This window comes from Podarcis tiliguerta (genome assembly GCF_965153285.1).
Source record: "Podarcis tiliguerta genome assembly, chromosome: 3".
Classification (NCBI taxonomy): domain Eukaryota; kingdom Metazoa; phylum Chordata; class Lepidosauria; order Squamata; family Lacertidae; genus Podarcis; species Podarcis tiliguerta.
Genome location: NC_139536.1, coordinates 3,162,183 through 3,190,178, shown reverse-complemented (window position 1 = coordinate 3,190,178; position 27,996 = coordinate 3,162,183). Strand labels below are relative to the sequence as shown.

Below are 27,996 nucleotides of genomic sequence, written 5' to 3'. Positions count from 1 at the left end.
GCACCCCCCACTCAGCTCTCTTAGTCTTAATTCCCCTCGTTTACTGACGCACACCCACCAAACCCCAAAGTCAGTTGCCCTGTTGTTATCTTTTCATTCATCAGCCTAACAGCCCAGGATAGAAGCTGTTCTTTACCCTGTTGGTGCGACTAATCCTGCTTCTATATCTTCTGCCCGAGGGCAGGAGATCAAGAAAGTGCCGGCCAGGGTGTGAATAATCATCCTTGAGAATTTTCCTCACTCTCCTGAGGCAACGTTCTTCCGCTATTTCATCCAGAGGATTCATGGGACAGCCCATAATATCTTGTGCTGTATTCACTACCCTCTGTAGGCACTTCCTATCAGATGATGTCAAACCAGCGTACCACACCGTGATGCAGTATGAAAGGACACTTTCTATTGTTAACCGATAGAAGCAGATCATCAAATGTTGATTGACATCGTTCTTCCGCAATACTCTGAGGAGATGGAGTCTCTGTTGGGCTTTCTTAACCACCTGGGTTGTATTGATTTTCCAAGTAAGGTCTTCACTGAGATAAACTCCCGGGAATTTAAAGGAAGAGACTCTCTCCACACAGCCCTCCCCAATGTACAGTGGGGCTAGTTCTCCTCTCTTCCTCCGAAAGTCCAACACCATCTCCTTTGTCTTGCTGATATAAAGGTGCAAGGTGTTCCCTAGGCAAAATGCAGATATTTTTTGGACATCCCCTCTATACGCTGATTCGTCTCCACCTGTTATTAAACCCACTGTGGTGGTGTCATCAGCAAACTTATTAATTGCAGTAGATGGGTCAGATAATACACAATCATACAATGAATACAGGTAAGGACTTAGCAGGGACGCGGGTGGCACTGTGGGTTAAACCACAGAGCCTAGGACTTGCCTATCAGAAGGTAGGCGGTTCAAATCCCCACGACGGGGTGAGCTCCCGTTGCTCGGTCCCTGCTCCTGCCAACCTAGCAGTTCGAAAGCACATCAAAGTGCAAGTAGATAAATACCTTCCGGCGAGAAGGTAAACGGCGTTTCCGTGTGCTGCTCTGGTTCGCCATAAGCGGCTTAGTCATGCTGGCCACATGACCCGGAAGCTGTATGCCGGCTCCCTCGGCCAATAAAGCGAGATGAGCGCCGCAACCCCAGAGTCGGCCACGACTGGACCTAATGGTCAGGGGTCCCTTTACCTTTTTAAGGACTTAGCACACATTCAGTGCTTAGTGTTCTCCAGATGTTCTGGACTACAACTCCCATCATCACTCACCATTGGCCATGCTGGCCAGGGCTGATGGGAGTTGGAAGCCCAGCCCCAAAACATCGGAAGGAAAGCAGGCTGACGAAGGCTGCCTTACGCAGTTCCTTACGCTGCGTAGCGTCCCGATGCAAGAAAACCAAGCCAGCCACACAAAAAACGAGAACAGCCATTCAGAGCCAGCAACCGAGGGAGCACCTTACCTGACAGCCTCTGCCACGTTGTTGGAGGTGTGGCCCGACAAAGCGTCGTGCAAGTTGCGGATAAAATAATCCCGGTATTCTTCGGGAAGCGCCATGAACGTCCCCCCCATCACAATGAACTCCACTTTGTCCACACTGTGACCCAACTGCTTCAGCTGCAAAAAGTAAGATGAAAGGTATAATATATTAAGATCAAGTTAAGATAAAGTAAAAAGGCAAAGGATTTGCTGAATAAATAAACTGAATTGGAATACAAAGAGGGGAGGTGTGGGGAGGTCCGGGAACCAAGCAAATGCAAGATGTGTTATGAAAATTTGAATTGTTTTTTAATTGTTTTTCTTTATTATTTTTGTATTTTTCTCTTTCTCTTTTGTGAAAATCTTAATAAAATATTATTTAAAAAAAAAAGTAAGATGGACACATGAGACAGCTGCTTCCATGGCTTTAAGGCGATGGGGAGATGCAGAAGCTAAAATAATAATTTTTATTTATTATTTGTGCCCTGCCCATCTGACTGGGTTGCCCTTGCCACTCTGGGCAACTCCTGAAAAACGATCAATGGGCATCCAGGTCTCTCCATTTGGCTCCTGAGGCTATTTTGGCCAAGACACACCCTACAGCTGACATCATATATGAAATATACGACAGGTATGGAGCACGTAATAGCAGGTATGGGCAAGTAAAAACCTGTCTCAGCTGAAAGGGTGTTTTTGCAGGGACCGTCACCCATGAGGGGTGCCTGAAAAGCACTTCACAGGATATGATACAATAATCTTTATTGTCATTGTCCCATACAGAACAACGAAATTGAAAAAAATCTACATCAGACATTCAAAAACCAACAAGCCTGCTATCCCAGCTATCCCAGCTATCCCAGCCTGGTTGACCCCCTAAAAACTCGGATACCCCATAATTAAATAGCATATACTCCCATAAAGACTACCTTACACTGCGTTTAAAACCAAAATCACATTTGGGTAGAAACTGTTTCTCAGGCGGCTAGTCCTAGTCTTTGTAACCCTGTACCTTCTTCCAGAAGCTGAGAGAGATCATTTCCGGGGTGCGCACTATCCTGCGCTATCTCTGCAGCTTTCTTACGGCACCTGGAAGCGTAGATTTGATCCAAGGTGGGAAGAGTGCACCCAATTATTCTCTCCGCAGCCTTTACAACCCTGGACAGCATTGTTTTCCCCCTGACCGTGCAGCTCCCAAACCACACACACAGACCATAAGTTAATACACTCTCCACAGTGCAATGGTAAAATGCCATCAACAGGTCCTCTGAGAGGTTATCTTTCCAGAGGATTCTCAGAAAATATAACCTCTGCTGTGCTCTCTTCATCAGGTGTTTACTGTTTTCTCCCCAGGTTAGGTCGTCTCTCAACTCCATTCCCAGAAATCGAAACTCTTTGAAAGGGGCTTCAGAAGACCTGGAAATCAGGACAACCCTGGAAGGTGCTGGACTCTCCCTCATTGGAAGTTTTTAAACCGAGGTTGGAAGGCCATCTGTCAGGGATTCCTTAGCTGCAATTCCTGAAGCTAAGATAACCCTCGGGTTCCCTTTCCACTCTACAATTCTATCATTCTCGCTAAGTCCCTTGCAAAGCACTATCGTATGCTTTGCCAAGCGCTCGGCAAAACCCCTGCAAGAAAGAGAAGCCACCTGTCAGATGGATTGACAGGTGTGGCCGGCTCCATCCACATGTCAAACTTAGCCTGCAAGGGAGATCCAGCTGCATAGAGAAGAAAACGAAAGGCTGACAAGGGAATCCCAAGATTCCACCAGAAGCGTGTGGCTCCTTCACTCATTCCAGTCTCCTTGTTCCACCATGGTGAGATACAGTGGTGCCCCGCAAGACGAATGCCTCGCAAGACGGAAAACCTGCTAGACGAAAGGGTTTTCCATTTTGGAGGTGCTTCGCAAAACGAATTTGCTATGGGCTTGCTTCGCAAGATGAAAATGTCTTGCGATTCCTGGGGTTTTTTCCCCCCTCCCAGCCTTTTTCCCAAGCCCCTAAGCCGCTGAACAGCTGATCTAAGCCGCTTATCAGCTGATCTAAGCCGCTAATAGCCTTTTAGCAGCTAATCCGCTAATCCCTTAAAACTTTAATAGCCGCTAATAGCCTTTTAGCAGCTAATCCGCTAATCCCTTAAGCCTTTAATAGCTGCTAATAGCCGCTAAACCGCTAATAGCGCTAATCCGCTAATGGGCTTGCTTCGCAAGACGAAAAAAACCGCAAGACGAAGACTCTCGGAACGGATTTTTTCGTCTTGCGAGGCACCACTGTATTTTTTAAAAATAAAGGCTTCCTTTTTCATATGCTGCTTTGAACAACACCTCTAAGAGCAGCCTCACCATGGGAGAACGTTAAGGAATCACCATGAGTATCCAGTTATTGGCACAATGTCCATTTTTTATAGCATAAAACATTTATGTCCTTTTTCTGAAGCAGTGTTTGCTCTAGCTCTGATTTTTTTATAAGCAGGTTGATGCAGTGGCAAGGAGTCCCTTTTATCGGCTCCATTTGCCAAAAAGTCTCCCTCATTTCTTAGGTCGGATAGGAACTTGTAACACTAAGCCATGCTCTTCTAAGTCTTCCAGCTTGACTTCTACTATGGCCTCAACCTGGGGCTGCTCTTGTGGTGGACCTGTCCCAAGGTGAAAGACTTCTGGGAAAAGATTTATAATGAATTGAAAAAAATGTTGAAACATACATTTATTACAAAACCGGAAGCCTTTCTACTTGGAATAATAGGATTGGAATTGCCCAAGAAAGGTGTCAGATTGTTTTTGTATGCCACAACTGCAGCTAGAATTTTACTGGCCAAAAATTGGAAATTACAAGAAGTACCAACGGTGGAGGAATGGCAGATGAAGATGATGGGCTTTTTGGAGCTAGCTGACCTGACCGGAAAAATCCGCGACCAGAAGGAGGAGGAGTATCAAGAGGAGTGGAAGAAATTTAAAGACTATTTAGTTAAATATGCTAAGATAACTTAAATAGAAAGACTTGTGAGTAACAGATCGGCCTAGGATTTAAATATGAGAACTTGTATAATATTATGGATAGAAGTCAAAATGAAAAGAAAGAAAGATGTTAATTGAATAAATAAATTTTATATGAAAATAGTGTTGGAAAACTGCTACAATGAGCTACAGTGGTACCTTGGGTTAAGTACTTAATTCGTTCCGGAGGTCCGTTCTTAACCTGAAAGTGTTCTTAACCTGAAGCACCACTTTAGCTAATGGGGCCTCCTGCTGCTGCCACACCGCTGGAGCACGGTTTCTGTTCTCATCCTGAAGCAAAGTTCTGAACCCGAGGTACTATTTCTGGGTTAGCGAAGTCTGTAACCTGAAGCGTCTGTAACCCGAGGTACCACTGTATATGGAAACTCAGCAGAGGGATTTGAGGAGTCACTTAACAATGACAACAAAAGTGGGATTATAGCAGTTAAGATTAATGTTTTTCTGTTTGTTTGTCTGTTTGTTTGTTTGTTTTTTCCGCAGGGCCTGCAAGACAGAACTGTTCCACCAGGCCTTTGGTCAGGGCACAGCCTGACTCCCTCCTTTGGCAATCTTCACAGAACTTTAGCCTAATGGTTGCCATCAATTTGAGTTGAACTAATTTTAATGAAATGATTTTAGAATGTTGTATTATTTTATTGTTGTTAGCCGCCCTGAGCCCGGCTTCGGCTGGGGAGGGCGGGATATAAATAAATTTGATGATGATGATGATACTGTAATGTTTTTTGTTTGTTTGTTATGTTTGTTACAATATTGGAAAATCAATAAAAACTTTTTGAAAAAACAACAACCTGGGGCTGCTCTTGAAGACAACTCAGACGCTTCAGTGACTAGAAAACTGATCCCGCCATGTGGAAGTGGGGCACCACGATCATAGTCAGGAACGGCTAAGGGAGCTGGGCATGTTTAGCCTGGAGAAGAGGAGGTTAAGGGGTGATATGATAGCCATGTTCAAATATATAAAAGGATGTCACCTAGAGGAGGGAGAAAGGTTGTTTTCTGCTGCTCCAGAGAAGCGGACACGGAGCAATGGATCCAAAATACAAGAAAGAAGATTCCACGTAAACATTAGGAAGAACTTCCTGACAGTAAGAGCTGTTTGACAGTGGAATTTGCTGCCAAGGAGTGTGGTGGAGTCTCCTTCTTTGGAGGTCTTTAAGCAGAGGCTTGACAACCATATGTCAGGAGTGCTCTGATGGTGTTTCCAGCTTGGCAGGGGGTTGGACTCGATGGCCCTTGTGGTCTATTCCAACTCTTCTATGATTCTATAATTTATTCCAGCTGCACTGAATGCTAATGTGCTTGCAGGTTCAGTTCAAGGTGCTGATACTTTGCTATAAACACCTTCAGGACAGTCACGTATCTCACGCAACACCTACCCTTACACCAAAGCTAGCATTTCTGGAGGCAATATTCCTACATCTAGTTCCAAGTCTCAAATTCACCCAAAGAAAGAAGCAGAGTTTCCCCAATGCTGTGGAATGGCCTTTGTCCCCCAAGGTTCAAATGTTCCTCTTTCTACTGGCCTCCCTGGGGCGCCGGGGTAACAGAGCTACCAAACTTGTCCCATGCACTAACTTGGATGCTCAAAAGGTGACTAACGAAAAGCTTTAAAGAAACAAACAGATGTCGTTTTTTGAAAAGAAAACAGAATTATGGCAAACGAAGTTAGTAGGAGTAACACTTGTAGTTTAATGGTGAATTTTGGATATAATGGAGATGTAAAAGATTTGGATTCTTATAAAAGATGTAGGAGGAAATGACTAACAATAGGATCCACAAAGGGGAGGAGAGAAGTCCGGGAGATTCTTTGGAATCTTGTTTTTATGCTGTATATTGGATATGTGAGTGTAAAACGTTGATAACTAAACGTTGAACCAAATAAATAATTTTTAAAAAAATTATGGCAAACAAGAGCATGACCATCTTTATGATCAAGGAGACATTGAAACATTCTTTCCATCCTAGCAAATATTTACCTGCTCAACGCGGTGCCTGGTCTGGAGATACGGGTCGTACCTGGCACGGATGGCTCTCATGGAAGTTGGCTGCCGGAAGAAAGGAAAGGTGCATTATTTTGTTTTAATACTTGTAGTCTGCTTTTGCAACAACAACGGCTGAGCTCAAGAAAGCTCACAATAATCAACAACATTAAAAAACAAACATTGCAATCGCTAGATTATCAAACGTGTTGTTGTTGCTGTTTAGTCGTTTAGTCATGTCCGACTCTTTGTGACACTATGGACCAGAGCACGCCAGGCACTTCTGTCTTCTATCAAATGTAAAAAGGTAAAGGTAAAGGTACCCCTGCCTGTACGGGCCAGTCTTGACAGACTCTAGGGTTGTGCGCCCATCTCACTCTATAGGCCGGGGGCCAGCACTGTCCGAAGACACTTCCGGGTCACGTGGCCAGCGTGACATCGCTGCTCTGGCGAGCCAGAGCTGCACACGGAAACGCCGTTTACCTTCCCGCTAGTAAGCGGTCCCTATTTATCTACTTGCACCCAGGGGTGCTTTCGAACTGCTAGGTTGGCAGGCGCTGGGACCGAACAGCGGGAGCGCACCCCGCCACTGGGATTCGAACTGCCAACCTTTTGATCGGCAAGCCCTAGGCACTGAGGCTTTAACCCACAGCGCCACCCGCGTCCTATCAAATGTAGTAGCATATAAATAGAGCAAACAACGCCAAATTCATCGAAATGATTCAATAAAGTCAGAAGAATTCAAAGTTATTTAAAAAGCATTCATCAATACAATAAGCCCACAAGTTACGTACATTCAGCTTTGCATGCATAGCATAAAAATAAAATGTCAAGGGTCAGAAAGGGAGCAGGTTTCTGGGGGAAATGACTTTGGCAATCCTAGCCACCATTGAACCCATTGAGTTTTGTCTGCAAGATTTTGGCTTTAGGTGCAATCACCAGAACGTAACCCTGGAGTAAGCAGCAGACTTACTGTATGCAAGAAACTGACAAGGCCAGTTAGAAAGGTCTGCACCTCAAACTCTCAGTGCCGCCCTGACACCATAATGATCAAGGGCTTAAAAAGAGTAAACAGTGAATTAATTTCAAAGCAGCGAATTGAGGCCATGCTCCCATCAGGGTCCCTGATTCATGGTGACCATCCCAATACAATTTTGGCTTTCATCATAAGCAAGTCTCCACCTAGTGGCCAATCTATTTATCAATTTATATACAAGTTTAACAATTTCACCTAGAAACAGGGCAAGGTCCATATTTAAAAGCCTATGCCATAATGCATTTTCTAGGTCTTTAGATACTCTGAGGAGGGACGTGGGTGGTGCTGTGGGTTAAACTACAGAGCCTAGGGCTTGATGATCAGAAGGTTGGTGGTTTGAATCCCCGCGACGGGGTGAGCTCCTGTTGCTCAGTCCCTGCTCCTGCCAACCTAGCAATTCGAAAGCACGTCAAAGTGCAAGTAGATAAATACCTCCGGCGGGAAGGTAAACGGGGTTTCCGTGCGCTGCTCTGGTTCACCATAAGCGGCTTAGTCCTGCTGGCCACATGACCCAGAAGCTGTACACCGGCTCCCTCAGCCAGTAAAGCGAGATGAGCGCCGCAACCCCAGAGTCAGCCACGACTGGACCTAGTGATCAGCGGTCCCTTTACCTTACCTTTACCTAGATACTCCCTTCATGCTTTTGCTGCAACAGATAAACAAGGCTACCCCTTTATAATTTAAGTGTATATTTGATGAAATTTAGTTTGGGGGAGGCAAGGTGAGAGAGGACCTGCAAGATCATCATGAGGTGAAGCCTAGACGCTGAATTGTTTAGGGCAATGCACATTTAACTGCTGGTTCCCCCCAGGAAAATTTCTGACATCACGCCCAGCACTGAGTAAACCTACTTTCCCTGAAGAAGGGCCCACAGACTCTTTAAAGCAGTACCTCATATCCTGTGTAAGACTGTGTTGAATACTCAAAGTCAGAATCGGGACCCCCTGGACAGTACCTGCATTTTCAAGAGAAAAACAGAGTCAAGCAGAGGCAGACAGTTTAAGCTAGCCTTCCCCCACTGTGGTGCTCTCCAAATATTTGGGCGATGTGCCTCATAATCGCCGACCACGAAAACCTCTGCTGGCTGGGGCTTGATGGGAACCAGCAGCATCCAGAGAGCACCTGGGGTTGGGTAGGGGGAAGCTGGTTTAGAGCTGGCGTGTTCTTCCACAATCTGGAGGCAGCAGGAGATTCTGCCCATTTGTTGGGCCCAAAAGCAGTGAGGGAAAACCCTCAAGGTGGACATCCCCCACTGAAAGGTTGTTGTTGTTGTTGTTGTTTAGTCGTTCAGTCGTGTCCGACTCTTCGTGACCCCATGGACCAGAGCACGCCAGGCCCTCCTGTCTTCCACTGCCTCCCGCAGTTTGGTCAAACTCATGCTGGTAGCTTCAAGAACACTGTCCCACCATCTCATCCTCCGTCGTCCCCTTCTCCTTGTGCCCTCCATCTTTCCCAACATCAGGGTTTTCTCCAGGGAGTCTTCACTTCTCATGAGGTGGCCAAAGTCTTGGAGCCTCAGCTTCACAATCTGTCCTTCCAGTGAGCACTCAGGGCTGATTTCCTTCAGAATGGGGAGGTTTGATCTTCCTGCAGTCCATGGGACTCTCAAGAGTCTCCTCCAGCACCAGAATTCAAAAGCATCAATTCTTCGGCGATCAGCCTTCTTTATGGTCCAGCTCTCACTTCCATTCATCACTACTGGGAAAACCATAGCTTTTACTATACGGACCTTTGTTGGCAAGGTGATGTCTCTGCTTTTTGAGATGCTGTCTAGGTTTGTCATTGCTTTTCTCCCAAGGAGCAGGCGTCTTTTAATTTCGTGGCTGCTGTCACCATCTGCAGTGATCATGGATCCCAAGAAAGTAAAATCTCTCACTGCCTCCATTTCCTCCCCTTCTATTTGCCAGGAGGTGATGGGACCAGTGGCCATGATCTTCGTTTTTTTGATGTTGAGCTTCAGACCATATTTTGCGCTCTCCTCTTTCACCCTCAATAAAAGGTTTTTTAATTCCTCCTCACTATCTGAATTCACCACTGAAAGGTTACCTATTACCTATTTGTTACCTATTTGCATTATTACATTTATATCTCACCTTTCCTCCGAGGTGGGGTACCTAGTTCTCCCCCTTTTCACATTTAATCCCGTCAATAACCCTGTGAGGAAGGTTAGGCTGAGAAGCAGTGACTGGCCTTAGGTGACCCAGTGGACTTCATGGTCAAGTGGGGTTTGAACCCCCGTCTCCTAGGTCCTAGTCAGACACTCTGATGCCACTAAGGAAGTGTTGACTGGACAACCCTAATTGGTCTTGGATGAAACCTCCAGTTAATTACTGTGCATTATTGTACAACTGGCTGGGGTCAGGGACTATTCAAATGCAGTGGTACTTGGGCTTACATAAGCTTTAAGGTTACAGACACTTCAGGTTACAGACTCCGCTAACCCAGGAATAGTACCTCGGGTTAAGAACTTTGCTTCAGGATGAGAACAGAAATCGCACGGTGACAGCAGGAGGCCCCATTAGCTAAAGTGGTGCTTCAGGTTAAGAACAGTTTCAGGTTAAGAACAGAACAAATGAAGTTCTTAACCCAAGGTACCACTGTATCTTTCTCTTTGAAGTGATGAGTACAGATCTTTCCTTAAACAGCTATTCATGAAGATTTACTTCCCGTCCCACTTTTGAGCAAGGGAGATGAACAGTAGACCAGAACATTATTTAGCTGCGATTGCTGCACTGCAAGGGGTTGGACTGGATGATCCTTTGGGTCCCTTCCAATGCTACTGTTCTGTGATTCTATGACAGGCATAGGCAAACTCGGCCCTCCAGATGTTTTGGGACCACAACTCCCATCATCCCTAGCTAATAGGTCCAGTGGTCAGGGATGATGGAAGTTGTAGTCCCAAAACATCTGGAGGGCCGAGTTTGCCTATGCCTGTTGTATGACATATACCTCCTCTGTGGGAGGCAGCGGGAATCACAAGCGGAGAGCACTGCTATTGCACTTAGATCCTACTCGGGCACTTCCCATTGGTGGATTTGGTTGGTCACTGTGAAAACACGATGCCGGACTAGATGGGTCCCTATGGGCCTGATCCAGTTCAGGGTTCTTCTTAGGTTCTTACATTTTGGTTGTCTACAACCCAGCCCACCAACATTTCTGAATATTCCAAGGCTCTACTTACACACAAATGTTTCCTGTGAAGTTAATGTGTGGACATCTGTGCGGCTTACACATCACTGCCACAACGGCAATCTGAAAGAAAGGAGAGAAGCATTGCAGAGAAGTTATCACCGTTCCCTTGAGAAGAAAACACCACAATCATTACATTTAAAGGAACAGAAAGACGTACTGGAAGAATGGCAGATGAAAGTGATGGACTATATGGAATTGGCCGAAATGACTGGCAGAATCAGAGACCAGGGAGAAGAGACGGTGGAAGAAGACTGGAAGAAATTTAAAGATTATCTACAGAAATATTATAGGATTAATGAATGTTAAAATGACATCAGATTAAATCTAAAAGGTTATTAGTATAAAAGTTGTAAAACTAAAAGATGTAATGTTTTAAGATTTGAATGAGACTAAGTTATATCAAGATATTAAAATGAAGACAAGGAATAATTGAGATAGAGGGCAGGGATTTGCTGATTAAATATATGATTTGGAATACAGTGAAGGGAGGTTTGGGGAAGTCGGGAAATAAGTAAATGAAAGAAATATCATGAAGATGAAATTATTTTTATTAATGTTTTTCTTTTCTGATTTTTTTTTCTTTTTGCTTTTTGTGGTTGTTTTTGTGTTTTTGTAACTTGTATTTTTTTAGTTTTGTTCTGTTTTATTTTTTGTGTAAAAATCTAATAAAATATTATATATAAAAAAAAGAAAGACGTACGTACTTCACAACCACCTGCCCTGGGCAGAATGCCCTATACCGAAATGAGTGTCCAACTGAGTCATTTTTAGGAACATAGGAAGCTGCCCTGGGATCGTGAGAAGATAGGCAATGAAGGAGCCGGACGAGTCTCCTTGGGGGAGAGCGTGCCACACATGGGGAGACACGGCAGAAAAGGCCCGTTCCCATGTTGAGATACATTTATATCTCACCTTTCCTCCGAGGTGGGGCACCTAGTTCTCCCCCTTTCACATTTAAACCCAACAATAACCTCCGGACCTCTCATGGTGGAGGCACATAAAGAAGGCCCTCAGACAGAGATAGATAAAACTTTATTCGCATTAGCCAATGGCCATAGCAACATTAAAACATTACAGTATACACAGAAAAGGAAATTTGATATAAGAGGACAATTTAAAGTTCTGAATCAGCAGTCAATTAGTGGCCCTTATTCTGATTGCCCCTGCTATGAACCTAGCAACCTTTGCTGTTATCTGCTCATTTTGATCTGACAGAAGAAAAGACATTCTGGCAGTGGTTGAGCGCCCTGGGATGGTTAGTATGAGTGGGGTGATGATCTCGTTCCTCAGGTCTTTGTAGAGCGTGCAAGACAGGAGGACATGTGCCGCCATTTCGGTGTTACCATCTCCACAGGGGCAAAGATGTTTCTCAGGCGGCATCTTTTGGAATCGACCCTCAAGTACCGCAGATGGCAAAACACCCAGTCTTGCAAGCGTAAAAGCACGTCTGTATTTTGGGATAATAAGTTTGTGCAGATATGGGGCCAGAGAATCAAAATGGAGAGGTGGAAAATGAACATACCAAGGGTAGAATTTCCTTATAGGAGCCCCTCAGATGATGATCACAGGGTCTGGGTTGGTTGTTGTGAAGACCTCTCCTTATTGAGGGTATGAACTTCAGGCAGCTGGGTTGAAACCCCACAACTAGACCACAACACTGACTGATGTCACGGGGGATAATCAACGTGGCCTCCAGATATTTTGGACTACAATTCCCATCATCCCCGACCACTGACCATGCTGGCTGAGACTGATGGACACTGCAGTCTAAAACACCAGGAAGCAGTGGCGTAGCGTGGGGGGTGCAGGGGGGGCCGGCCGCACCGGGCGCAACATCTGGGGGTTAGGGTTAGGGGGCGCAAATCCACAGCTTAGGGGGCGCAAATCCACGGGTTAGGAGGCGCAAATTACTTGCCTTGCCCCGGGTGCTGACAACCCATGCTACGCCACTGCCAGGAAGCCTCCTTATCAAACAACGAACAGGCCTACCCCACTAGCAGTGCGGATGGGCTTCGCCTTCAGTTTGGGAACCAGCACTCTGCGATACTGGGGCGGCACCGCAGCAATGATGTCCACGAGGCGGGGCTGTGCCGAAAGCCCATACTTTGCAGCTGTCTTGGTCTTTATCCTAGAAAAGAGAAGAGCATGATTTAGTGAGGTGCCATACAGGGAGGATAAAGGGCATGCACAAACGGCAGAGGGCAGAGAAGAGCAGGAGTCCGGCAGCAAGAATATTACTGGCACAAAAATGGAAGCAAGAAGAACTACCGACGAAAGAAAAATGGAGGATGAAATTGATGGACCATGCAGAATTAGATAAACTAACAGGTAGGATTCGAAACCTGCGGGACCAGAAATTCTCAGAAGAGTGGAGTAAATTTACGGACTATTTGAAAAGCAACTGTGATGAACAAATTACGCTAGTAGGTTTGCAAGAAGTTTTGTATTATTTGAAATATTGCAAAAAAGATAACGAGGAGAATTATTAGATAAGGACAATTAAAGGTAATGGGAAATTTAAAAATGCATAATAAGTGAGAAAGAACGGAAAATCATCAGAGGTGTTGACGGAAGTCCTAAAATGTTGTATAAGATGAGAAGTTATGTTGTATGAATGTTAGAATTAATATGTTAAAAAACCAATAAAAACGTATTAAAAAGAGAGAAAAGAGCAGGAGATGCCGGCCGGCCAAACTTACTTGTTCAAGTTGACGTCTTTGCCCTGGTCGTGAGCTTCGATGAGCTGCTTGATGACGTCCGCGATGGTCATCATCATCAGCTCTGCCCGGCTGAGGTCTCCTGAAACAAGAAGCAAAAGGCCGCTGGTTGTTGCAAATTGCAGGGGGCGAAAAAGTGCTGCATTGGCACTCGGGTCCTGCTTGGGAGCTTCCCACAACAGGCGCCAGCACTTTGACCTCTGCCCAGAAACAGACCCATAGCCAGCGGAGCACAGCCCCCTTCCCCAGAGCAGCATCACAAGGGGCTGGACTAGATGACCGTCTGGTGCCCTTCCAGCTCTCCTCTTCTGCGGTATATAGATCTATGAAGCCTGCTCCCTATAACCAGCCCGGGGGTCAGCAACCTCTTTGAGGCCACCTGGTGTTTCTGCTTTTCAGAGCCAGCCCCCAGGCTAACCGGAAAGGGGCACAGCGAAGGCGCCCGCCCACTTATCATGAGGCAGGGAGTCCCATCCCAAATGTCTTTAGGGAGGTATTCTTATATGCAACGGCTGCAGCTCGGACTTTGGTGGCAAAGGGGTGGAAGGAAGAAGAAGACCCAACAATAACCGATTGGCGTAACAAGCTACACGAATTTGCTGAAATGGCGCAGTTGACAAATAGCCGGAGAGGCAACTCAAAACAACAATTTATGGAAAAGTGGGATAGCTATAAGATATATGTTCAAAAATACAGTAAAGGTTTGCTATCTATGCTAGCATTCAACTGACGTCGGAGAGAGACTGAGCTGAGAAATAAGACCAAGGGTACATATGGATATAGGAATGTATTAGATAGTAAAATGTAAAGAAATATACAATAATGAGAGTACATTCATTTGTAAAAAAGGAATATACAATGGGATAAACAGGACGTTGGAAGTTTTGGTACATATATGATTTTGGAATAGTTTTTTGTCCTTGGTTTTTTGGGGTTTTTTGTGTATATAAACTTTGTATACGTGTTGAAAATCATAGTATAATAAGCCTTGTGATGTAATATGATAATGTGTACCGATGTAACATAAGAACTTTAATAAATAAATAAAATTCAATAAATAAATAAATATCACGAGGCAGGGAGTCCCGAAGTTCTCCCCCAAGCAGCACCTGAAGGATTTCTATACATGTTGAAAATTATAGTATAATAAGCCTTGTGATGTACCTCGGCTTACATACGCTTCAGGTTACATATGCTTCAGGTTGCACACTCCACTAAGCCAGAAATAGTGCTTCAGGTTAAGAACTTTGCTTCAGGATGAGAACAGAAATCGTGCAGCGGTGGCGTGGCAGCAGCAAGAGGCCCCATTAGCTAAAGTGGTGCTTCAGGTTAAGAACAGTTTCAGGTTAAGAACGGACCTCCGGAACGAATTAAGTACTTAAGCTGAGGTACCACTGTAATATGAGAACGTGTACCGATATAACATAAGAACTTTAATAATAAAATAAATAAATAAATATCATGAGGCAGGGAGTCCCGAAGTTCTTCCCCAAGCAGCACCTGAAGGATTTCTATGCATGTTGAAATTTATACTATAATAAGCCTTGCGATGCAATATGATAATGTGTACCGATGTAACATAAGAACATAATTAAATAAATAAAATTCAAATATATATATATATATCATGAGGCAGAGAGTCCCGAAATTCTCCCCCCTCTTTCCCTTCTCTCCCCCCCCCAGCAGCACCTGAAGGATTTCTGCCTGATCCTGAAACTGTTGGGGGGGGGACCAGGAGGAGGGAGACCTGCTGCCTCTTTCACGAGCCCCCCCCCCACTGAACCGAGGGGGGAGGGGGCCTCAGAGAAAGACCCCCAGGCCCCAAAATCCCCACAGAAAATGGGGGGTGAGAGGAGAAACCGGCCCCTCCTCGTCAACACGTGACCCCCCCCCCAATGCCAACCCCCTTTACCTTTCTTCTTCTGCCTCATGGCGACGCTGCCCCCCTCACGGCTCCCCACAAGCTGTCTCTCCGGCTGGCCGTCAAGCGCCCTCCGTCTTCACGACGCCGTCGCGGAAGGAAAAGGGCGGAACAAGGCACTGACGGGCAAGCGCCCGCCTCGCTGCCGTAAAGCGGTCTGCGCACGCGCACACCTGCCCGCCCGGCTTTGGCCTTGCCGAGCTTTTGAGCCAATCCGGCATTGGTTACGTCTCCCAGCAGCGGGATTGGTCGAGGGCGTTCCATCCCGGCCCTTTTTGTTCTGACTTTGGCTCCGCCTCCCAGCCAAAGGGATTGGTCGAGAGCGTTCCATCGCGGCCCTTTTGTTCTGACTTTGGCTCCGCCTCCCAGCCAAAGGGATTGGTCCCGGCTCTTTTGATCAGAATTTGGCTCCGCCTCCCAGCCAAAGGGATTGGTCGAGAGCGTTCCATCCCGGCCCTTTTGATCGGACTTTGGCTCCGCCTCCCAGCCAAAGGGATTGGTCGAGAGCGTTCCATCCCGGCCCCTTTGATCCTGCAACAATTTAAAACTGGATTTCCGCTGTCAAAAACTCGCACGGTGTCCTGAACATAAGCTGTCAACTTTTCCCTTTCCTTGCGAGGAATCCTATTCGGAATAAGGGAATTTCCCTTAAAAAAAGGGAAACGTTGACAGCTATGATCCTGAAGACCATGTGGTGTCTTTAAGGCGAAGTTCCACATTCAACGTAGTGATTTAGAAGATTTCCTTTAAACGCCCCTATGCGTATAACAGCCACACGCCGGGATTAGCATTCCCTAATAGAACACTTAATTTACAGGCTTGTGCTTAAGATTCTGTTCGTCTTAAAAATATATATAATAATATAGATCATCATTATATGTGTGCAAAGGGGCTGCAGAATAGGACAGAGGATCATGCATGGAAATGGGGAAAGGGAGAGTTGAGAAAAGTGAGGAGGGGGAGATAATAAGGGTGAAGGTGAACAAAGGGGGTTGCAAAAAAGGAGGGAGTAGGAGGCGTAGGAATGGGGGTGAAGATGAAAGCAGGGGCACGAAAGAGCCTGAAGAATAGCTGAGGATTGTGGCTTTGTAATTGGTTGGGAGGTGAAAATGTGCTTACTAGCTGCAGTGTATGGAAGGAGGAAGATACAGGTTTCTAAGGGGGGGGGGGGAGAGATGGGCATGAAGGTAAAAATGGGTGCAGAGCAGGCTGCGGAACAGAAGTGGCTTCACAAATGGAATTAGGAAAGTGAAAAGCAAGCTTAGGAGCTCCATGCAGGGCTTTTTTTCCAGCAGAAACTCTCTGAAACTGAATTCCGGGCACCTCTTAGGTGGGTGCCATCACCATTACAGTGGTTACAGACGCTTCAGGTTACAGACTCCACTTCAGGTTACAGACTCCACTAACCCGGAAATAGTACCTCAGGTTGAGAACTTTGCTTCAGGATAAGAACAGAAATTGCACAGCGGCGGCAGTGGGAGGCCCCATGAGCTAAAGTGGTGCTTCAGGTTAAGAACAATTTCAGGTTAAGAACGGACCTTCGGAACGAATAATGTACTTAACCGAGGTACCACTGTATAAGATAACAAGAGAGATGAAGGGAACCAGGCAGAGGGCCTTCTCGGTGGTGGCACCCGCCCTGTGGAACGCCCTCCCATCAGATGTCAAAGAGATAAACAACTACCGGACATCTAGAAGACATTTGAAGGCAGCCCTGTTTAGGGAAGTTTTTAATGTGTGACGTTTTAATGTATTTTTAATCTTTGTTGGAAGCTGCCCAGAGTGGCTGAGGAGACCCAGCCAGATGGGCGGGGTACAAATAATAAATGATGATGATGATGATGATGATGATGGCAAGTTGCTGCACCTTTTTTCTAGAAAAATAGCACTGGATGGGGTGGGAAGGGGAGCTCTGGGGGTGTTGAGGCTGAGGGTGGGGTTGAGTCACAGCCCCTACGTTCTGCATAAAAGCAGTTAATTTAGCTTTAGCTATTCCTGTTTCAAGGGACGCGGGTGGCGCTGTGGGTTAAAGCCTCAGCGCCTAGGGCTTGCCGATCGAAAGGTCGGCGGTTCGAATGCCCGCGGCGGGGTGCGCTCCCATTGTTCGGTCCCAGCGCCTGCCAACCTAGCAGTTCGAAAGCACCCCTGGGTGCGAGTAGATAAATAGGGACCGCTTACTAGCGGGAAGGTAAACAGTGTTTCCGTGTGCGGCTCTGGCTCGCCGGAGCAGCAATGTCACGCTGGCCACGTGACCCGGAAGTGTCTCCGGACAGCGCTGGCCCCTGGCCTCTTTGAGTGAGATGGGCGCACAACCCTAGAGTCTGTCAAGACTGGCCCGTACGGGCAGGGGTACCTTTACCTTTACTTTATTCCTGTTTCTGTCAAAGCAGCCAGAAGTTTGGGCGCGTTTTCCCCCTCCAATCGGAGCCTTTCCAAAGGAGAGGCTTGGAGGATTTGCGAAGGCATCGGAGGAATGCAGAAGAGGGATGTCTGGACTCGTTGGGTCTGGCAGCTCCAGGTAGGATTTGTAGCTGGATTATGCTGCAGTTTAAGGTCTTAAGGGATTTACGGGGTGGGGGTACTCATGAAGAATGAAGTCAGCGGAAAGAAAGCCAAATAAACAACACATGCTTGGTGGGTGGGAGCAAGAAATACAAGAGCAGCAAATTGGGGGGGGGGGCGGAAATCCAGGGTTGTTGTTTTGGCAGACCACCGAAGAATAAGCTCAGGCGAGTTCTTGGCTTCCATCATTGTCACCAGAAGTTCAAGTGGCATAAAGCATATTTTAGCCACCTAGGCTGGTATTCCCAGTTGTCAGCCAGTTGTCAGGGTCAGTGGCGTAGCGTGGGGGGTGCAGGGGGGGGCCGGCCGCACCGGGCGCAACATCTGGGGGTTAGGGTTAGGGTGTGCAAATCCATGGGTTAGGGGGCGCAAATCCACGGGTTAGGGGGTGCAAATTACTTGCCTTGCCCCGGGTGCTGACAACCCACGCTACGCCACTGGTCAGGGTTGCAGTTAGATGCGGGTCAGAACCAAGAGGCTAAATTCAGTGTACAGTCGTACCTTGGAAGTCAAACAGAATCCATTCCGGAAGTCTGTTCGACTTCTGAAAACATTCGAAAACCAAAGCGCTGCTTCTGATTGGATGCATAATGAATTGTTTAAAATAAACCTTTCCTGAAAAGCCGGAAGCTTTTTTTGCTGGACTTGATGGGAAAGGAAATTGCAAAGGGGGACCAAAGATTATTTATGTATGCAACAACTGCTGCCAGAATGTTATTAGCCCAAAAGTGGAAATTACAGGATTTACCAACGGTGGAAGAGTGGCAGACGAAAATGATGGATTACGCAGAATTAGCAAAACTGACCTGCAGAATCCGAAATCAGGAGGAATCAAAATTCCAGAGAGATTGGAGTAAATTTATAGACTATATAAATAATAACTGTAGAAGTCTGAAGACATTAGCAGGACTGAAATAAGTCTTACAATGTGGACTTGACAAAATATAAGGAAACTGCGAGATATGGACCATAATAGGAAAACAGGTTGGTGGGAGGGAAGTCTTCGCTCGGCAGAGTGGTGGAAAAGAAGTTATCTGAATGATTGTTGAAATTTCTTGTTTTTTCTTTGTTTAAAGTGAAAATTAATAAAAATTATATTAAAAGAAGGAAACCAAACGGAATCCATTCCAGATGTCCGTTTGACTTCTGAAAACATTCGAAAACCAAAGTGCTGCTTCTGATTGGATGTAGGAAGCTCCTGCAGCTAATCAGAAGCTGTGGAAGCCCCGCCAGACAAATGTTCGCAAACTAGAACAGTCACTGCTGCTTGCCTTCTATCACTGTGCCATTGAGAGCGTGCTCACTTATGGCTTATGTGTGTGGTACGGAAGCTGTACTACCCAGGACAGGATGGGGTTGCGCAGGGTTGTTAAGGCAGCAGAGAGCATTGTTGGCTGCCCACTCTCCACCTTAGAGCAGATTTATGCCACAAGGTGCCATAGGAATGCACTGGACATAGTAAAAGATCCATCGCATCCTGGTCACTGTCTCTTCGAGCTCTTGCCGTCGGGACGGAGATACAGGACGATGAAGACAAGAACGAGCTGTCTTAAGAACAGCTTCTTCTCCAGAGCGATCTCGGCCCTGAACAGGAAGCCCGGACTTTGAAAGTCATCTAATCTCCCTGTATTGTTTAATTAGTGTTTTTATGGAGCAGTCAAGTAATTTCGTTGTCCCCGAAGGGGGCAATGACAATAAAGATATTATCATCATTATTATTACTTCCAGGTCTGCAGTGTCTGGGAGCCAAAATATCCAAGTACCAAGGCATTTGGGATCCAAGGTACGACTGCAATTCACTCTTTATTCAAGGAAAGGGCATACAACTCACCAACGCTTCCTAGCAGGTCTTGCCCTTATGGAGCAGTTACCAGGACTGAAGGTCCCTGCCTTCCACCCCTACCAAGGCTCTTCCTCTCCCCGATGTTTCCCAAGCAGCTACAAACTGTGCCTGTACACCTTTGGCCTCTGTTTGGCTCACTCCTGGAGCTGGAGAGGGAGTTTCCCAGGATTCTTCAGCAGTCTCTTGACCTCCGTCCTCTGCTTCAGCCTCGGAGTCTGAACTGCTCCGTCACAGGTTCCTCCTGGTCACCAAACCCTGTTGCTGCGTCAATATCCAGTCAATAACCCTGTTGTTGCGTCAATATCCAGTCCCTCCTCCCCCTCTGACCTCTACTCTGTAGCCCACCATCAATCCCTGGGCTCCAAGCCTTCCTCCAGAGGACAGGATCACACTTCAAAACGACCTTGACAGATTAGAGAACTGGGCCAAAACAAACAAGATGAATTTTAACAGGGAGAAATGTAAAGTATTGCACTTGGGCAAAAAAAAAAAAAAAGGAGAGGCACAAATACAAGATGGGTGACACCTGGCTTGAGAGCAGTACATGTGAAAAGGATCTAGGAGTCTTGGTTGACCACAAACTTGACATGACGCGGCAGCTAAAAAAGCCAATGCAATTCTGGGCTGCATCAATAGGAGTATAGCATCTAGATCAAGGGAAGTAATAGTGCCACTGTATTCTGCTCTGCTCAGACCTCACCTGGAGTACTGTGTCCAGTTCTGGACACCACAGTTCCAGAAGGACACTGACAAACTGGAACGTGTCCAGAGGAGGGCAACCAAAATGGTCAAAGGCCTGGAAACGCTGCCTTATGAGGAACGGCTAAGGGAGCTGGGCATGTTTAGCCTGGAGAAGAGGAGGTTAAGGGGTGATATGATAGCCATGTTCAAATATATAAAAGGATGTCACATAGAGGAGGGAGAAAGGTTGTTTTCTGCTGCTCCAGAGAAGCGGACACGGAGCAATGGATCCAAACTACAAGAAAGAAGATTCCACCTAAACATTAGGAAGAACTTCCTGACAGTAAGCTGTTCGACAGTGGAATTTGCTGCCAAGGAGTGTGGTGGAGTCTCCTTCTTTGGAGGTCTTTAAGCAGAGGCTTGACAACCATATGTCAGGAGTGCTCTGATGGTGTTTCCTGCTTGGCAGGGGGTTGGACTCGATGGCCCTTGTGGTCTCTTCCAACTCTAGGATTCTATGGTTCTATGATTTCCCTTGGGGGTTCCCTGGCTGGTGTCTCCCACCACTCCTCCTCCAGCCAGTCCAAGGCCACAAGGTGGAAAATCAAGCTGCAATGATCCACGCTGGGGCAGCCTCTGCCTTGGGTTACCATCATGCTTTACAAGTGAGCCTACCTTGGAGAGATGCTTCAGAAATAGCAGGTGATGGAAAATATGGCAACAGCTGGGACCAGGCATTCTATGAACCCATAATAATAATAAATTTATATTTATACGGGAATAACAATAAATTCAGAATTCAAAAATCCAATTAGGGGGAAAATCCATCCAATAAACATTAGATAATCACCAGGGCTAGCTGGCTAAATTAGTCCTACTTGGGCCAGCAGGGAGACCAGGGGAGAATTAGCTGTGGGGTCCCAGAGTGGGTTACCTTCATAAAAAGGTGAGGGGGAGGGAAAGAAGGGGAATAAAAGATCAGGCTGAGTTCAAATTGAAAGCCAGGCAGAATAGCTCTATCTTACAGGCCCTCCGGAAGGACGTTAAATCCTGCAGGGCCCTGGTCTTATGAGACAGAACATTCCACCAGGTCGGAGCCATCACTGAGAAGGCCCTGGCCCTGGTGCAGGATAATCTGACTTCCTTAGGGCCCGGGACCTCTAAACTATGGTTATTCATATACGCCAGTTATTGCCTGCTTGCACCAGCTTCCAATTCAAGGTGCTGGTTTTGCCCTATAAAACTCTACAGAGCTTCAGACGTTTGCTCCTAACGGAATGCCTCCTTCTAGACAGCCCAGATGGCTGACAAGCAAGCGAAAAGAATTCCTTTCTGACTTTAGTGTGACCCACTCACACACAGAGCAGAAGCCTTATTTGCTCTCAGTTAGCTGAGTGGGAACTTGCCGCAAGCCACTCATGTAGGAAAAAAAGATAAATAAAACCAACCAATTTATTTTTTATCAAATAAAGTAACACTGTCCCCATTCAATTGCCCTGGCAATGCACAGAAAGCGAAAACGTCTTTAAAGCTGGGGAAATTGTGGAAATGAACTGGAAAGACGCTAAGAGCTGTTTGACAATGGAACGGACTCCCTTGGGAGGTTGTGGACTCTGCTTCCTTAGAGTTTTTAAAGCAGAGGTTGGATGGCCATCTTGTGATGGATGCTTCAGTTGCAATTCCCACATTGCAGGGGGTTGGACTAGATGACCCTCGGAGTCTCTTTCAACTCTACAATTACATGATTCTAGGAAAAAAGGCATTCCTAGGCAGCTAAAGTGGTGCTCTCTGAATGTTATTGGACCATGGCTTCCATCATATCTGAGCACTGGTCATGCTAGCTGATGCTGATGGGTGTTGGGAGTCCATCTGAAGGGTAACTGTTTGGCTATCCTTACTCTTAAACTGTAGGCCAGCCTTTCTCAACCTGTGGGTCCCCAGATGTTGTTGAACTACAACTCCCATCACCCCTAGCTAGCAAGGCTCAGGGATGATGGGCGTTGTAGTCCAACAACATCTGGGGACCCACAGGTTGAGAATCACTGCTGTAGGTGAAGTCACTGGGGACATGGAGACATGTCTCCCAAGCGCTGGAGGGGAAATTGTCTTTCTCTGGTTGTGGGGTGAGCCCAAATTTTCAAATTTTATTGAACACAACTTCTAATGAAGCAGGCAAGATGGTTGGCTGTGCAGCACCAGCCAACCAACTTATGTGCGTCCTTGGACAGTCCAGCGAGGTTATATTCTCTTCTATAATGGCTGCTAAGCTTACCTTTTGTAGTTTATTCTTTCTGTTTAAAAAAAGTCGTAGTAGTAACCAAAATAAGAAGTCCATGGAAACGGTTAAGTTTTTGTTTTGGCAGTTTTATTAAAAATTAAAAAACAAAACAAAAACATACCCCAAAATACTTAAATTGATGCTATGTCATCCATTTGTACACTCACAGTTAAGGTGCTAAAACAACAAAACCGAATAGGACACGGGGGCACTGTAAACGAGGAGATCAGATATACGAGGAGCTTAGTGCAAGTTGAACCAGTTAGCAGTAGAGGTCAGGAACCATGCTAGCAATGCAAGTGTTTCTGCTACAGCACAAACACAGAAGTGTTTTTCCTATTTCAGAGAGATAGCAAACCAGAAAACCTGAAACAAGAGACATGAATCAATCCAAGAAATTTGGGAGAGGGATGGAGATGGCCAGAGGTTCTGGTTCCCTAAATACAGCTGTTAAGAGCAGGAAATCCCATTAATATGAAAGAGGAAAGGGGAACCAGCCCACATCTGTTGGGATTTCCTGCCATTTCGACCTCTTACCCCTCAGTTGGATCCTTCACTGGCAAGGAGAGAGTCCACACCCACTAGCTTGCGACATCCAAGGCAGTACTGAAAAATACAGCACTGAAGGGTCAATTTGCTTAGAGGTCAGATCTAGTTTTCTTTGAGGCATACAGTGGATGGATTTTGCTACCTGCATGGGATATAAGAAGGAATACCCAACATGGTGCTTTTCAGCTGCTTTGGCAACAGCTCCCATCAGCTCCACCCAGAATGGTCAGGGATGATGGAAGCTGTAGTCCAATATCTGGAGGTCAACAGGGTTGGGGAAGACTGTTCTAGATGGCTTGGCTACATGGTTCTGAACTCCATGGGAGCTGAAGCAAGGCGATTTTTAAGTCTGCTAGGAAGAACGAACTGTGCCCTCCACAAAATTGAATGAATTCACAATAATATGGGATTTGAGGCTGTCTTGGCCACCTTGGTGGCAATGGAGAGGAAACATGGTGCCATTCTTCTGAAATGATAGAAATTAGGATCCAGGAAGACCTCAACAGATTACAATCCTATCGTTCTATAGTTTGAGAACTGGACTTTCAATAGGGACAAATGTAAGGTTCTCCATTCAGGCATGAATGATCAGATGAACAAACATAGGATGGGGGGCACCTGGCTTGACAGCAGTACATGTGAGAAGGATCCAGGGGTCTTAGCAGATCACAAGGTTAACACGAGTCAACAGTGTGACGCAGCAGAAAAAAATAAAACAAATCTAATGCAATTCTAGGAGGGACGTGGGTGGCGCTGTGGGTTAAAGCACAGAGCCTAGGACTTGCCGATCAGAAGGTCGGCGTTGCTCGGTCCCTGCTCCTGCCAACCTAGCAGTTCAAAAGCACGTCAAAGTGCAAGTAGATAAATAGGTACCACTCCGGCGGAAAGGTAAACGGCGTTTCCGTGTGCTGCTCTGGTTCTCCAGAAGTGGCTTAGTCATGCTGGCCACATGACCCAGAAGCTGTACGTTGGCTCCCTCGGCCAATAAAGCGAGATGAGCGCCGCAACCCCAGAGTCGGCCACGACTGGACCTAATGGTCAGGGGTCCCTTTACCTTTAATGCTATTCTAGGCTGCATCAACAGAAGCCTGGTGTCCCAATCAAGGGAAGTAATAGTACCATTCTATTCTGCCTTGGTCAGACCACACCTAGAGTCCTGGGTCCAGTTCTGGGCACCACAATTTAAGGATATCAAAAAGCTGGAATGTGTGCAGAGGAGGGTGACTAAGATGGGAAACCCAGCCTTAGGAGGAACGATTGGGGACGTTTAGCCAGGAGAAGAGAAGACTGAGAGGAGATATGATAGCCATCCTCACATATCTGAAGGTCTGCAACATGAAAGATGGATCAATCTTGTTTCCTGCTGACCGAAGGAGTAGGATTCAAACCAATGATTTCAAACTGCAAGAAGGGAGATTCCAACTAAGCATCAGGAATATATTTTTGGCTACCTTGGAAGTGGTGGGCTCTCTCCTTCATTGGAGGTTTTTAAGCAGAGGTTAGATGGCCATCTGTCAGGGATTCTTTAGCTGTGATTCCTATATTGCAGGGGGCTGGACAGACGACTTTTGGAGTCCCTTCCAAGTATACGATTCTTTGATTTTAGGGGAGGAGAGAAGAAAAACGACAGCAATCTTCTTCACAACTGTGTGTCCCTTTTATACCCAGGACTACAGCCAAGGATTGAAAATAACAGAGCTCACATTAAAAACCCTGCTCTGTTGTACCTCATCACACTTGACAGAAGAATTATTGCTGATGCCTGAAGCTATACCCATTTAAGCTAAATCTAGTTACACTCCAACGGCATTTTGCAAAAGCCAAGGGGAGCGGGAAGGGGGGAACCCTTTGCAAAACTAAGTATCAATAAACATAATCCCTTTGCTGTTACAAAAAAAAAAACCCCTGTCCTATTCTGATTTACTTTAATCCCTGCCCCAAGCAGTAGAGGGTTTGGCTTCTTATGAGCCTGTGTAGCTAAAGCAGAGCAGCTTCTCTGGCGAAGCAGGAAGCGGTACATGCTGCAGAGCTGGCCTAGCAATCTATCCACTTCCCCACAGCCAGAGCAGAACAACGTGGCAGAGGCATTTCAAGCAATTGGTGGCTTTTCCCTAGTATTTTAGGCATGCATGCAGTCCAAGGACTCAACTATACAGCTGCAAATAAAACGTTTTAAGTGTGTTTCAAATATACAATGTGACACTAGATGGCGATAGTAAGCCTTATGGAAAATCCATTGTATTTTTAAAAACGCCTTTTTTAAAAAGCAGCATTTTCAGAACATTTTTAATATGGGTGTAGATCCCACCCAAGAGGCCGTTTCTGCAGTGAATGCCGCAGGAATCCAAGCCTCTGTGCATTGTGATATAAACAGAGCAGCACCCCAAATTTACTTGGGAGCTGGTGCAAGCTTATGATAATTTATTATTTTTACCCTGCCCATCTGGCTGGGCTTCCCCAGCCACTCTGGGAAGATCCAACAAAATATTAAAATACAGTAATGCATCAGACAGTAAAAGCTTCCCTAAACAGGGCTGCCTTCAGATGTCTTCTAAAAGTCTGGTAGTTGTTGTTCTCTTTGACATCTGATGGGAGGGCGTTCCACAGGGCAGGTGCCACCACTGAGAAGGCCCTCGGAGCTGGACCTCAATGTCCAGGTAGAACGATGGGGGGTGGAGACACTCCTTCAGATATAATGGTTGCACCCCAGATGTGCGTTAATGTACAGGGGTGCAGCAACTGTAGAAATGCACTGCCACCCAGCCCCACCCCATCTTTTAAGTAGCATCCGGCTTAGTAGAAGTGCAGAAGAGGTGGTGGGAAGCTAAGACAGGTTAGGGCAGAGGTCAGCAAACTTTTCCAGCAGGGGGCCGGTCCACTGTCCCTCAGACCTTGTGGGGGACAGGACTATATTTTGGAGGGGGGGGGGAAATGAATGAATTCCTATGCCCCACAAATGACCCAGAGATGCATTTTAAATAAAAGGACACATTCTACTCCTTTTTACCCATTGTTGTCTTTTTAATTGTATATATTGCTTGTTTTATGTTGCTATGGCCATTGGCTAATGCCAATAAAGTTTATCTATCTATCTATCCCATGTAAAAACACGTTGATTTCTGGACCGTCCGGGGGCCAGATTTAGAAAGCGATTGGCCTGGATCCGGCCCCCGGGCCTTAGTTTGCCTACCCATGGGTTAGGGGCTTGTAACATCACATTTTCCACCTCCATGCTCACCAGAGTATGCTTTTCTTTTTTGAAAGATACTGGATTAGCAACTTATTTTGTTGAAATAGGTTAAACTATTAGTAGAAAAACGGCAGAGAGAAGATGAGAAAACTAGTATTTAATTTGGAGAGTATATGTGTTATTTGAGGAGGAGGAAGGGAGGAGCAAAGAAGTCTCATTGCATCAGATAAAACTTGCACCTGCCATTGTTTGCCAGGTCACCCAGCATCCAGCCTTAGGTGGGCTACCCTATTCATTTGAGGAAATGAGAAGCTCAAACAATTCCAGATTTTCCAAAGGTAGCCGTGGGGCGGTTTCTTACGGAGTAGCATTTAAATCCCAGGTTCTCCAAGGTTTTCCCTTCCTCGTGTGGAGTCGCTGCGGGGAGTGAGGTCCCCTCGCCTTCCACCCACGCCCGCTTTCTTGCAATACTATCAAATGTTAGGAACCACAAATTCTATAAAAATGAAACAATGCTTTGTCACAATCCTTAAGCACTAGCATCAGAGTGTAGGTGTTTGGCATGTTTCCTGCACATCATATAGCAGAAACAGATCAGATGGGTGAAGCATATTAAGAGAAAGCAACTGTACATTTCCCAGCAATAGTGTTACAGAGCAACAGGTGAGGTAGGTTCGAACACAAGCCAGTGCTTCCTTGTGGCAACAATTCAAACACTTGCCAATAGCTGCCTTAGAAAAATCAAGTCTACTTCCCAAAAGCGGTGTGGGCAACGTTTTCAGCAAGGACTGTTAATTTGCATATATGAATTACTCATTTGCATATCATTCACAGGAGTGCACAAGTACATGGCCAAAGCTGGTGGACAAGTCATACTTAAAACCAGACCCCATGTACATTCACTCAGAAGCAAGGCCCACTCTGTCCAATGAGATTTACTAGCTTGTATGTTTAAGATGGCAATCTTAATCGGATATCCCTGTTTTGAAAGCGCAAACCCAAAGGTTGGGAACCTTAATCTTGAATCTTGAGTTTTTCAAATAAAGTGTGTGGGGGGGGGGGGAATTGAGGCCAGCTTCACATTTGGGCTGGGATTCAAAACGCCACTTGAGGTTCACGCACAGGATTGAGGACCTTTGCCCCTTAACAGCAGCCCCCCTTGGTGTATCCCAAATTGCTGTGAGAAAGTTCCCTTATTTTCCAGAGCTGTTTGACATGCCCTGCAGGAGGGCTGCTTCTAGCAGGAAGCACAAGCCCCAGGTCCCCTTGGCTGCAGGGAAGTGCAGGTTTGGGGATCTCAGCCCCTGCGATCTGTTTCTCCCGTCAGAGTCTTCGGTGCACTGGTGGCGTCTTGAATCCAGGAAGGTCACCATGGCCACAGCTGTATGGACTAAGGTCCCCCTCCCTCAAATAACCCACATGGAAGTCCCGACTCAGAAGTGCTTAGGCTGTCGTCAGCTACCCCTGAACTAAATGCATGGTTCAAATGTGCCTGCCTTCAGCACCTGCACCGTCAAAGTTATCCTAACAACAACATTTGCAAAAGGAAGCTAAGCGCACTCCACAAAGAATT

The 27,996-nt window shown here is 46.2% G+C and overlaps 1 protein-coding gene and 1 long non-coding RNA gene across 2 annotated transcripts in view; one reads left to right on the top strand and one right to left on the bottom strand.

Moving 5' to 3' along the window:
• The window catches only part of ELP3 (elongator acetyltransferase complex subunit 3), a 111,393-nt gene extending 95,911 nt beyond the window's left edge, over window positions 1-15,482 (bottom strand). Inside the window, exons 1-7 of the mRNA XM_083432667.1 lie at window positions 15,312-15,482; window positions 13,382-13,481; window positions 12,672-12,810; window positions 10,672-10,742; window positions 8,382-8,445; window positions 6,452-6,520; window positions 1,448-1,602 (exon numbers count right to left, since the gene is read on the bottom strand). Coding sequence (XP_083288793.1) covers window positions 1,448-1,602; window positions 6,452-6,520; window positions 8,382-8,445; window positions 10,672-10,742; window positions 12,672-12,810; window positions 13,382-13,481; window positions 15,312-15,330 — 617 coding nt within the window. The 5' untranslated portion in view covers window positions 15,331-15,482. The remainder of the gene's footprint in view (window positions 1-1,447; window positions 1,603-6,451; window positions 6,521-8,381; window positions 8,446-10,671; window positions 10,743-12,671; window positions 12,811-13,381; window positions 13,482-15,311) is intronic.
• A 7,265-nt stretch (window positions 15,483-22,747) lies between these two features.
• Window positions 22,748-27,996, top strand: part of LOC310674006 — a 190,579-nt gene continuing 185,330 nt past the window's right edge. Inside the window, exons 1-2 of the long non-coding RNA XR_014509302.1 lie at window positions 22,748-24,717; window positions 24,853-25,730. This is a non-coding gene — a long non-coding RNA (uncharacterized lncRNA). The remainder of the gene's footprint in view (window positions 24,718-24,852; window positions 25,731-27,996) is intronic.